The sequence below is a fragment of the Mesitornis unicolor genome, unplaced genomic scaffold (genome assembly GCF_000695765.1).
Source record: "Mesitornis unicolor isolate BGI_N332 unplaced genomic scaffold, ASM69576v1 scaffold246, whole genome shotgun sequence".
NCBI classification, from domain to species: domain Eukaryota; kingdom Metazoa; phylum Chordata; class Aves; order Mesitornithiformes; family Mesitornithidae; genus Mesitornis; species Mesitornis unicolor.
In genome coordinates this window covers 55-10,704 of record NW_010188650.1, presented here as the reverse complement: position 1 = coordinate 10,704, position 10,650 = coordinate 55, and the positions used below count along the sequence as shown (strand labels likewise).

General features: G+C 40.7%; 1 protein-coding gene across 1 annotated transcript in view; it reads right to left on the bottom strand.

Annotated features, from left to right (window-relative positions):
* ARHGAP29 (Rho GTPase activating protein 29) overlaps positions 1-8,361 on the bottom strand; it is a 50,455-nt gene extending 42,094 nt beyond the window's left edge. Inside the window, exon 1 of the mRNA XM_010185789.1 lies at positions 8,019-8,361. Coding sequence (XP_010184091.1) covers positions 8,019-8,280 — 262 coding nt within the window. The 5' untranslated portion in view covers positions 8,281-8,361. The remainder of the gene's footprint in view (positions 1-8,018) is intronic.
* Between the last annotated feature and the right edge of the window lie 2,289 nt (positions 8,362-10,650).

Here is a 10,650-nt window from a genome sequence, read left to right as displayed (position 1 = left end):
TATGCAACGGGGGGAGGGGTGGTACTATCAGCCACAAACTTATCTGCTGGTCCACCAAGTTATTATTTAACTTCAATCTTCCCTGAAACTGAAGAAACAGCGTTCACTATCCAATGGTAGCAACCTACATTTAACCTACAAACCTTACACTTCGGCTATGAAGAACGCTGCTCTGACTGAACGCAGCTTCAAGAGGAGGTTGGGTTTTTTTCCTCCGCTTGTTCAGAGCACTGGGAACAGCAGAATTGTCCCGCGACTGCGGATTAATTAAGCAGTACTCTAATATTACAAACCTGCAAAGCAAAAGAAAATGCCCAGCTCCTCCAGCTCTGGTCACAGCATCTGAAAACCCATGGCAGACTCACAGAAAACAAGCAGCTTGGGCAAAACGGGTTGTGGAAGGGAAAGAAATGGAAAGAAAGGCGGAAAATTGTCACTCCTGGTTTAAGTGCAACATTCCTTGGGAAGAGCATGGTCTGTAGCTACGGATGTCTCTTAAACTTTGACTGTAAACGACTTTCTGTTGGATCGTTGCGGCCTTGCCTTCATTCAGGTTTCACCAGCTCTTTTCACGGACAGAGATCTCCGGAGTGCATCAAACTTCCAATTTCTTTGCACCAGGAGTCTACCGCTGGACAGGAACAGGACAGAGCCAGGGATCTCAGTGCCCTCTGCTTATGAGGGATACCAGGAAAAACAGACAGTGAGAAGGAAAGGGAGACATGGGAACATGACCAGGTTTCTGGCCTGCTGTGGTCCTAGAGCTCTCTATTAAGAGAAGCAGTTTACATGCTTGCCTATTTCTTTTCCTCTGAGTTTTGCCATAAAGAGCATTGGAAGCTGTTAAAAAAAAACATCACTACTATTGGCTTCGGAGGCTTAGCAATAATTTTACTTATGAAAAAAAATTAAGCAAGTATTTACTTTGGTCTTATGCTCGTTTACATCCTTTACATTTCTTAGCTTGAAAGACCATTTCACATTTGTCAAAGAACAGTTTCAATTTCAAATTGACAGAACTAATATTTAGAAGTGACTACTACTTGGAGGTATGTGAAAGGGTGTACAAAGGAATTTCCAGGCCAGAAAGACTGGAAGCACATACACCTTCGCACATAAGAAGCAGGTTTTAAGAAGGCAAGTTTAAAAGATTACTGTCAAATACAAACATGCCAAAAGCTCAGAGTTAAGGAGACTGATTAATTTGCCATCTACAAAGGGCATTTTCTGCTTGCTCTTCCCCACACCTCTTAATATATCCCTATCAAACTTGGCATTCAACAGAGAAGACAAGAGTCGGTGCAGGGTTTAGCAGCATATGCTGTAATGCCAGGCTGGAGAGTCACGCCAACCCTGCCTACACCCTCGGAGTCCTGTGCCATTTTAACCTCGACCACTCGTTCCTTTGCCAGCCGCCTTCTCCCTCTTTTGCTGGTCCTCTGTACTGGTCAGTTCATGGAACTGACCTGGCTGAAAACTTGTTCCTTTCTTCCTAGGCCCGGTTTTCGGGCAGATCTGCCCCTGGAAGCGGCTTGCTATGCAGTCAGCAAGGAACTACTGCTGGTGCCAGGAGGAAGTGGTGAGATCACAGCAGCTCACACATAAGTTTCCTCTCCGAGCTGCTGTGGAAATGCACTATTAGCATGGTTTAAAACAGAGTCCTAAACATAACAAGCTTTAGAGTAAGGAAACAACAATTCTAGATGCACCTTGTAGGTTTTCAACAGTACCTTCAATTCAGCTGTTGGTGGGGAAGACAAACCTGTAATTCCTGCAGGAGCACCTTCAGAAGTTCTTCTTTCCAGCTGCCTTACACCTGCCCCAGTCTGGTTTAGTCCTCCCTTCCCTGCTACTGTGGCTTACACTTCTGCCAATTCCGCTGCGGGAACAATAATGTCCAAAGCAGCATATACAAATTGTCAAAATTCACCTCAGCACCTTATTTGGTTCAGCAAGAGGATGAACGATGTTATTACAGGGCAAGCATTTAAAACATCCAGTTAGTTCCTTGTGGACCAAGTTTGAATAGAGCTACGAAGTAAAACCATGACCTTTGTCAAAGTTACAGAATTATTCTTCAGGTATTGCAAATATATAACACTTTGGTAGATCCTGGAAGTGATTAACATTAAAATTCCACCTCAGATGATTTGTCAATATCCTCAAATGTGACTTCTGCAATAGGATTTACTGTCTGCTAGACCATGTGTTTTCCCCTTTTTTTGTGCGACATGGAATAATATAAACAATGTGCTATGCCTTACATGAATTCCTCTGCCTTTTCCCAAGGATTCTTGAAGGTCATTGAATGAATTCACAGGCAGATTGTTTACGTATTTGATAACCACTATGTTCTCACAGTTTGCTGCCCTGACAGCTTCTCCCACAAAGGTTTTTCATTTAGGACACTAAATACTGTTGAACAGAAACCCAGCAATATCTTCCACAAACATTTTAAAGGAATCTGTCCAACTTTCCTCAAAATACAAACAAACAAACACCCCCCAAGCAAACAAACACTCCTTCCAGAGACTACTGCAAGGAAAGGCAAATACTTCATCAGATCCTTGTTTAGAGCACTTTGCCCACCTACCAAGTATCCGCACTATGAGGCGTCATTAGACAGGTAAATACATCCAGTTTAAGGTGTATCAAAACAGCGCCTTTCATTGAGAAACATCAAAATTGGAATAAAGAACAAACAGCAAAATTGCACCTAGCATTAGCAATTATCATAATTTTAATCTGTAATCTTCACTGCCCTAGCTAATGACTTTCAGATTTCCCTAGCAAAACAGGACAAACTGACTTTCAAAAACACCGTCGCAGAAAAAGGACACTAATGTTCTAGAAAAAGGACACTAATGTTTTACACTATAAGAGAATAAAGAAATAAAAATCAAATACTAACAATACCTTAATCATACTGAAAATACGGACAGTACTAAAAAAGCACACATTATCAAGCCTGGAAGGGCTGAAGAGAAATCATTCATCTTTGACCCTCAGGCACTATATTCAGTAGACAGCTTCTGGCTTTTAGCATAGCATATGATTAATACCAATCTCCACGGTGCTAAAAGAAGGTTTTGAAGTCATCAGAGATCACAAGTTCCTTATTTTGAGGGAACTATTTAACTCGACACACCTTTAAAATTGTCCCACTGGGCTGAATATCTTATCCTTCAAAAATAGGGACCTGATAGGTTTCAAGTTAGGTAGCATTCCTGATCCTTTTGAAAGTAGTGGTGCTACTGTAAAGAGGATGCAGACATTAGTGACCAGGCCACCCAGCTTCACCAGTATTTTTACCTCTGCTTGAGTTTAAACAAAAAAATAAATCTTCTCAAACTGTAAGAAACTAGACAGCAAAATCTGACCCTCCAAGATAAATCTGCAATGGAAGCCAAGAGCTTCGTCTTGCTATTCTGTTTTCTAAGATAGCTGAAAAAAGGGTATACGAACAGTTTAGAATAAGCTACAGTTTACATTACTTGAAGATAGGATGAACTTGAGGAAAAGCTTTTGCTCATGAAAAGGATTCAGGATTACCCACATGAAGCGCACAATATCACACTTTGAAGATTACTTCAAAGTTCGTGATAAAGCAAGCAATAATTCCTAAATATATTCTGAGGCACAGTCAAGAAGATTAATGTATTAAAGTATAAAGTATAATTACTCCTGCACTTTTAAACCACATGCAAATTTTACCCTTACAGCTATTCATAAAGAAACACATTATTTCCCACAGTCCCAAGGGCAGACCTTGCAAGCATGAAGCATACATTACATTCCTTAAAAAAAATAAAAATAAATTAAAATAGCAGATGTCACAAAACTGGTAGCTCTCTCTCCTCAGACTAGGGAAACAGGAATGTTTTCCCCATCTCTGATGTGATACAAGCAAAAGCTACTATTTACTGTTTAGAAGTGAAACACTTATTATAATATCTTCTAATTAGGAATATTATTTTGTGTGGTCCTTTTAAACCTGAGTAAATGAATCTCATTTGAGCGAAGACCACACAGTGGCATCATTTGCTTAATGCAACAGTGGAATTTATTATACGCAGCAACAGCACAGAATGTAGCATCACCAATCTCATACATAAATACTTCCTTCTTGAGTAGGATCTCAACTCTGCATGTCTATGCAATAAGCAATACTATTTGTAGAGTTTGTAAGAGGTAGGTCCTGCACGTTTTGTCCCAAGAAGTGGCTTACATGCTTTCTATACAAATGAGGTACAGGCATCCTTGTATTTTGAAAAGATTGGACAGCAATAGCAGTTACCCCATCTCTCCTATTCTCCAAAAGAACACATTACGCATGTAGGAGTCTCCCAGCCTCAAAATTCAACAGCGTTTACTCACAGATGCATTAAACCCACGCTTTGGGACAAGAATTAACACTCTTCAAGATATAGGATCTAGCTTAAGTACACCTCACACACTTCAAATTCCTAAGTACTTTCAGTACCGTGGTTGGGTTGTTAAGCCCTCAGCAGGTCTTCCCTGGGAGGCAAGTAACTTCTCAGTTCCTAAGATGCTTTCTACCATGAAAAGTTACTTCTTTTCATGAGCACCTCTGTGGATCACAGAGAGCTTTAGACTGTACTGCACTCAGTGTTCTGCCTATTCAAAGAGGACTGGGTGCAATCTGAAGGCAACAATTTGGTTCTCACGCTCACAACCGATAGCTGAAATGTTACTACTGGAGCTCAAAACACCAAGATAAAACTCACCAGCTTTCAAGCCATTATGTCTTAACAGTTTGTACGTAGGACGTATGCTAAAACTGAAACAAGAACTGAACCCAGGGTGCATCAACAATACAAAATGCCAGCAGTACAACTGAAAACTCAAATGAACGGTCCTAGGAGTAGCACAGATTTCAGGTAATGATCCGAGTCTCCTAGGTATTCATTCACCATAAACTCTCAAGTTTGGCCTTCCAGGCAGGGATTTCTAAGGAATTGTTTAGTTTTCTTCTTGTATGAAAGGAGATGGATTTATTTTGAGTCTTCTCAATATATTTCAATTATCTGACCTCAAAGTACAAATGCTACAAATGAAGATGATCTTTCAGTTAAAACACAAAAACATGACGACAATACAACTACCCTTACTCATATCAGCCATACGACACAATCTCACTCATCTGGAAATTTAACTGAAGCCTGGACCAAGAGACTGATGCACCAACCATTTGTGCAGTTCAACCACTACAGGTTCAGCCTGTCCTCAAGTAGAATTAAATACAAAATTTCTTGTGAAACAGCACTGGATCCATTGATCTAGGTTAAAAAAAACACAACCAGACCTCCTCTTTAATGAAGACGCTGGTAAAGTACCTTGATCCTGGGCCTCAGGTTGGATTGCTAGTAACAGATCGTAACATCTGGTGAGTACAATGCCTAGATTCAAAAAGGAATTTTAGAAAATGACAGCAAGAACTGAAGTGTGTGGAACACATGGTATTCCGCTCAACACAAGAGGCAACTGCAGCTCCCTCATGTCCCAACAGCTGACGAACTTTTCAACTCTGCAGTTATATTCAGAGGGGTTTTTTGTGTGTGGGTTTGGAGTGGGTTTTTTGGGAGGAGGGTGGGGGTGTTTTGGTTTTTATGTGAGGTATCATTAAGAAACAAGTTTCCTACTTGGTGCCAGCAAGGAGATTCCAAGTGGTTTAGATTTCAGCTTATACAACAAACATTGTTGGGTGAGAGTCTGAAAAGAATCCAAGTAAATTGCAATGCTGGGTTTACCTTGGTTGAAAAGCAATATTCAAAATTTATTCAGCATTGTGACAATGAGACTACTGTAAGAAATTAAATTATATTAGCATAAGTAATGCAAAGAGAAAGAGCCTTGACATTCCAGCTATAACACTCTCCCCTTTAAAGAGATCACAACTTATTCTTCTCCTTATGTATCGACTTGCATTGGTACTGTACAAATCAAAGCACAAGTCTATAATCTAAGAGCACCTATGATCTAGTTCAGACATGAATATATGTTATAATCCAAAATAGCTTAGATTTTTCATCCAAGATAGTATCACTGCATCAGGTGAATGCTAAGTGAACCGTAGGTGAATTACCGCTAGGCTCTTCCAAGGCAGCTCGGATAACACAAAGCAGGGAATACAACATCACAGGGTACAACCACCACAGGGTACAAAACTCAAGGCGTGCACCCAGTGGAACCAGCCTGTCCACTGATGCAGACCCCAGCAGTGGAACAGCCAGCCCTGGTGAACGGGGAACTGCTTGGGCAAAGTGAAGTTACTGGGCATTAGGAAGGAGCTTTCAGACAAATCTGCCAAAACATCAGTGCTACAACTGTGGAAGTTAACGGAGGGAACAGCAGAGGCTGAAAGACCTACAGCAGGCTCTAGGAACACTTGCCAGGCAAATAAAAGAGCTCCCTGATGCACCACTGACTTTTGCCACTTCTGAACTGCTTGAGGATGCATGCAGCATATACACACCAAAATCACTCTTTTCCTGTAGCTAGCAGCAGCCTTTACTTTTAGTTCTTATTTCATAAACTTTAGAGCTGAGTTTTACTATTCAACGAAATCTACGTCAATAGATTCATGCTGTCCAAAAAGGAAGAAGTTAATCTCCTATCCCTGCAATGGATTCCACGTTGGTATAGTTCACATAACTAATTTCAGGATGGTGGTAAGCTGCAAGCACTACAAAGCAGAATTTTGTGTAAGAAGTCTGTTCAATCACCTTAGTAAATTTTTGTCAGTTTTTGGACAGAAAACTGTAAACATTTCCAAATGCTTCCAAATCTTACTTATTTAAGACAGAGGAATGCAATCCAAACCGTGCAGCTTCCAGGAGGTTGTCTCCAGCCAGCAGTAAGCAAGCCCAATATTACAGAAGTCACTATATTATGAGATTTTAGGGACAAAAAGAGCACTGAAATGTGGAAGAGAAACATTTCTCCTTTATAAATTAACAGTCCTTTTAAGGGACAACACTGTTCACAAATTAATTCCACAATGTAGCATAAAATAAGAAGAGAACTCCTGTCTTCCGTGGTAGTTTTTTGGATGTTCCGAGTCCAAAATTTCAAACTGAACATTAATTAACAATTGCTGTACAGCAACTGGAACACTTGAATATTTTGATTGTCCTTTCCTACCGCGTCCACAAGCTCCAGACACCCCATCTCACAAACAGCGCCGCTCATCCTGCGTGCTCAGGAGGAACACTGCTGACATGAAGTGATCATCAGACTCCAGTTATTGCTCTGTTAAGGTTTGTTCACGCCTTCTGGCAAAGCTATTTCAGCTGCGTGCAGACACGCTTGAAACAAGGCGACTGCAAATGCTCAGCACTCACGACATCTTACACAGAACTGCTCTGGGTGTCATCTCAGCTATTAACACGATAACGTTTCTGTAGCAGTTAGATAAAAGCTTTCCTGATGATGGCCAAAAATGGACTAATACCATTTCCCTATAGGAACAGGGACACGCAATAATGCACACTCCTCCTAAGCAAGAAAATTTGCAGTTTCCACCTGCTGGCAGAAGATGGTAAATACTTCTCTTGTAGAGGAAGAAAGTGCCCAGAGTCGCACTATCCCTTAAAACTCCAACTGCTAACATGTAAGACTTGCGAAAACCAAACCAAAACAGCCTAGGAAACAGAAACATCACCAAAATATTTACAGAATTCTTTGGAATTACAAAAAACACGTAAGTGGTTAAAAACTAATCAGCTGATGGTCTCGGTAACTTTTAGCGTCAGCCTAGATAGGCCGCTAAAATCTTGTTTTCCCTTGTTATGATTATGAAACAGATTGCACAGTGCTCTGATGAGGAAATCAAGAGCCCAAAGAACCATCATTTCCCGTTACCATGATGCTGGGGAAGGGAGGGAGGATAAAGGGGGAAGGTAAAGGGCAAGGGGTGATTAACAACAGTAAAGACTTGTTAAAAACGTATGACTGGAGTTGCAGGAGTTTCACAGAGTAAAGAACAACGGACACACCTTCTGAAAGAATGGCTTCCTTCAAGTAGAGCAGCACATCTGCAAATTTCCTGACATCGTTCACCAGCTGCATGATATATTCTGGATCCACAACAGGATTATCGTAGCAGTCAGAGTTGGAGCTGATACTGCTCAGAGAGCTGCTCTTGGTGCTGCGCCCCATTCCCCAGTTGCCTGAATTAGAGATGGCGAAGAAGTTGGATGCAGACAGTCGGGCTAATCCCAAACCACGCTTGTTACTTCCGCCGTTCTGTCGCAACATCCCAGCAGCCGCTGCGCTTGTAGAGCTCTTGCAGTTAACACTCAGCGTCGTTTAATGTCCATTTGACAAGCCAAAGATGAAATTCTTCAAAAATTCGGGAGGGGAAGAGGTAGAGAAGGAAAAGTGGTGATTAGTACAGAAATATATGTGAAGTAATATTTTTCTACCGACAAGATCCAAAACTTCTTTCAAGATGGTACTGCTTTACATTACAATGCTTAACTGAAGTACTAGAAAGGCTTCTGACTATTTGAAGTTATTCGGATTTGTACAGCAGATATACAGCGTTGCATAAAAATCAACGGCAGGCAGAAATTATTTCAAAAGCAAGTTACAAAACATGCTTATTTCGTGAGAAAAGTTTCTTCCCTGAATATTTAGTCTGGAAACCTTAAGAATCAAGTTCCTTACATTTACCCTGAGACCTGTTCCTTACCATGAAATGTTACTACAACTGAATACAATTGCAAAACCATCCGATGCGACATAGACCACGAGCAACATCCCCGCTTGCATCAACCACCAAGCTGTATTCAGCATCCTGTCTCTTGAGATAACAGCCTTGATCTGATAGGATGGATTTTCTTTGTGTAGATCGTGCCAAGCAAGAAACCATGGCCTAGCACAGCTTGTCTCAGAAAGGAAACCTTCCTTAAAGAAATTATGTGGGCTTTTCCGCCTGCTAGCTTTTAATATGAAAGGCAATCAAAGGAAAGTCATAGAAAAGGGACAAGATTTAAAAATATTTTAGTATCAAAGTTCATCTGCAAATCTCGGTACAGTTACCTTGAAGGGTGTTGCTCTGGTTTAGTACCTCTTAAAAGCTCCACCATAAACAAATTTGGACGAGATTATACTGGCATAACTGAGCAACCACTTGCATTCCTTTCGTTTAGGAAAGCCAGAATGCTACTACAAATTTCCCCGTGTCAGGCTAAGCGATTCATTTCAAAGCAGCAAACTCCAGGTGGCAGAGTCAGGTACGGTTCCAGCAGCTCGCACAATGCTTGCTATTATTCTCTCAACACCGGGAGAAATTCCCAGTGTTTACACTACATGGTCCACGCTGCAAGGAAAAAACAGTTTGGAACATACAGCTAGAAAGTTAACGTGGGTTGCAGACGTATCTGCAGGAAAATCTCAATCTGAACTATTTTTAGCTGAAAATAAAAGTTACTGCTATGTGAAAACACGGGGTGAAGCAGGTTATCCTGCACGTGTTTGTATTTGGTTAGACCAACTGAAGTAGCAACACCTTTAACATCTTAAACACTCCCACTGTGTATTTCGACAGGCGCTATTCTAATGCACTTCAATTATTTTTCCATTGTTATGGCTTTATTTCTCCCTACGATTTAAAAATATCAGGGAAAATGTGGTCATAGCAGTTGTTTTTGTAATTAATCTGGCAGGCATGCACCAGGGGGGAGGGGAAAGAAAACTTCAGAATTTCACACAAATTAACTGCTTTAATTTCTGTTTAGTGTTTAAAGGCAGTACCTGCATGACACTATACAAATAACACAGATAATTAAGCAATTCCAAGCACCTCAAGTAGACTGAAGTGAGGTTCACATTAAGCATAATGTTTAAGTTTCTTCTGCTCCCACATATAATTCTCATGGCTACAAAAGCAACTCTGCAATTCCACCTTGCAATTACAGGAAAAAAAAGCCCCATAACCTTCTCTCCTTTTAACAAGCGAGATATCTATTTATATCGAGACAGAGATTTTCGTATTATTTAAAAGACATGCCTCTTTTAAGTCTGGCCAGCTTCAGAGTCAACTCTAAGTAGCATGATGTGTCAGACCTGTTCCCAAAACAAGTCTGTGCTTTTAAAGCTGCATTATTTTAGAGATACGTTGCATTTTTTTTAATTCAGATGAGCAACAAGTAGTACAATGCCATCATTCTGAAAGTTATAAAAGTGATGACAAAGTGTTTCCGAATGGGAAAAACTTCAGAGAAGCTTTTGCTGTAAAGCAGCAGCAGAACCAAAACTGAACAGTTTAGTACAACAGCCACCTTTTCCTCGTAAATATCAGCCCTTACGTCTGCTCCCCCTGCATTACAAAGCAGATGGGGAAAAGTTTCCCTCACTGAACACATGCCTTTCATTATTGAGAAGTGTTTCATATTTCTTCAGGAGACTCTGGCTTTGGAAACGCAAAGCGTCCACCAGCTTTTCTATAAACGCCTCCAGACTCCTCTGGTTAAAAGCGAACCAGTCCCGACGGAAAAAGGAAAAAGAAAAAAAAAAATGAAGCGCCAGATATTTCAAAAATTTGCTCTCCCAGCACAATTTCCCCGGTAGGGAGGGAGGGGGAAAAAAAAAAAAGTAAAGAGGGAAGGGAAAAAAGAAAAGAAA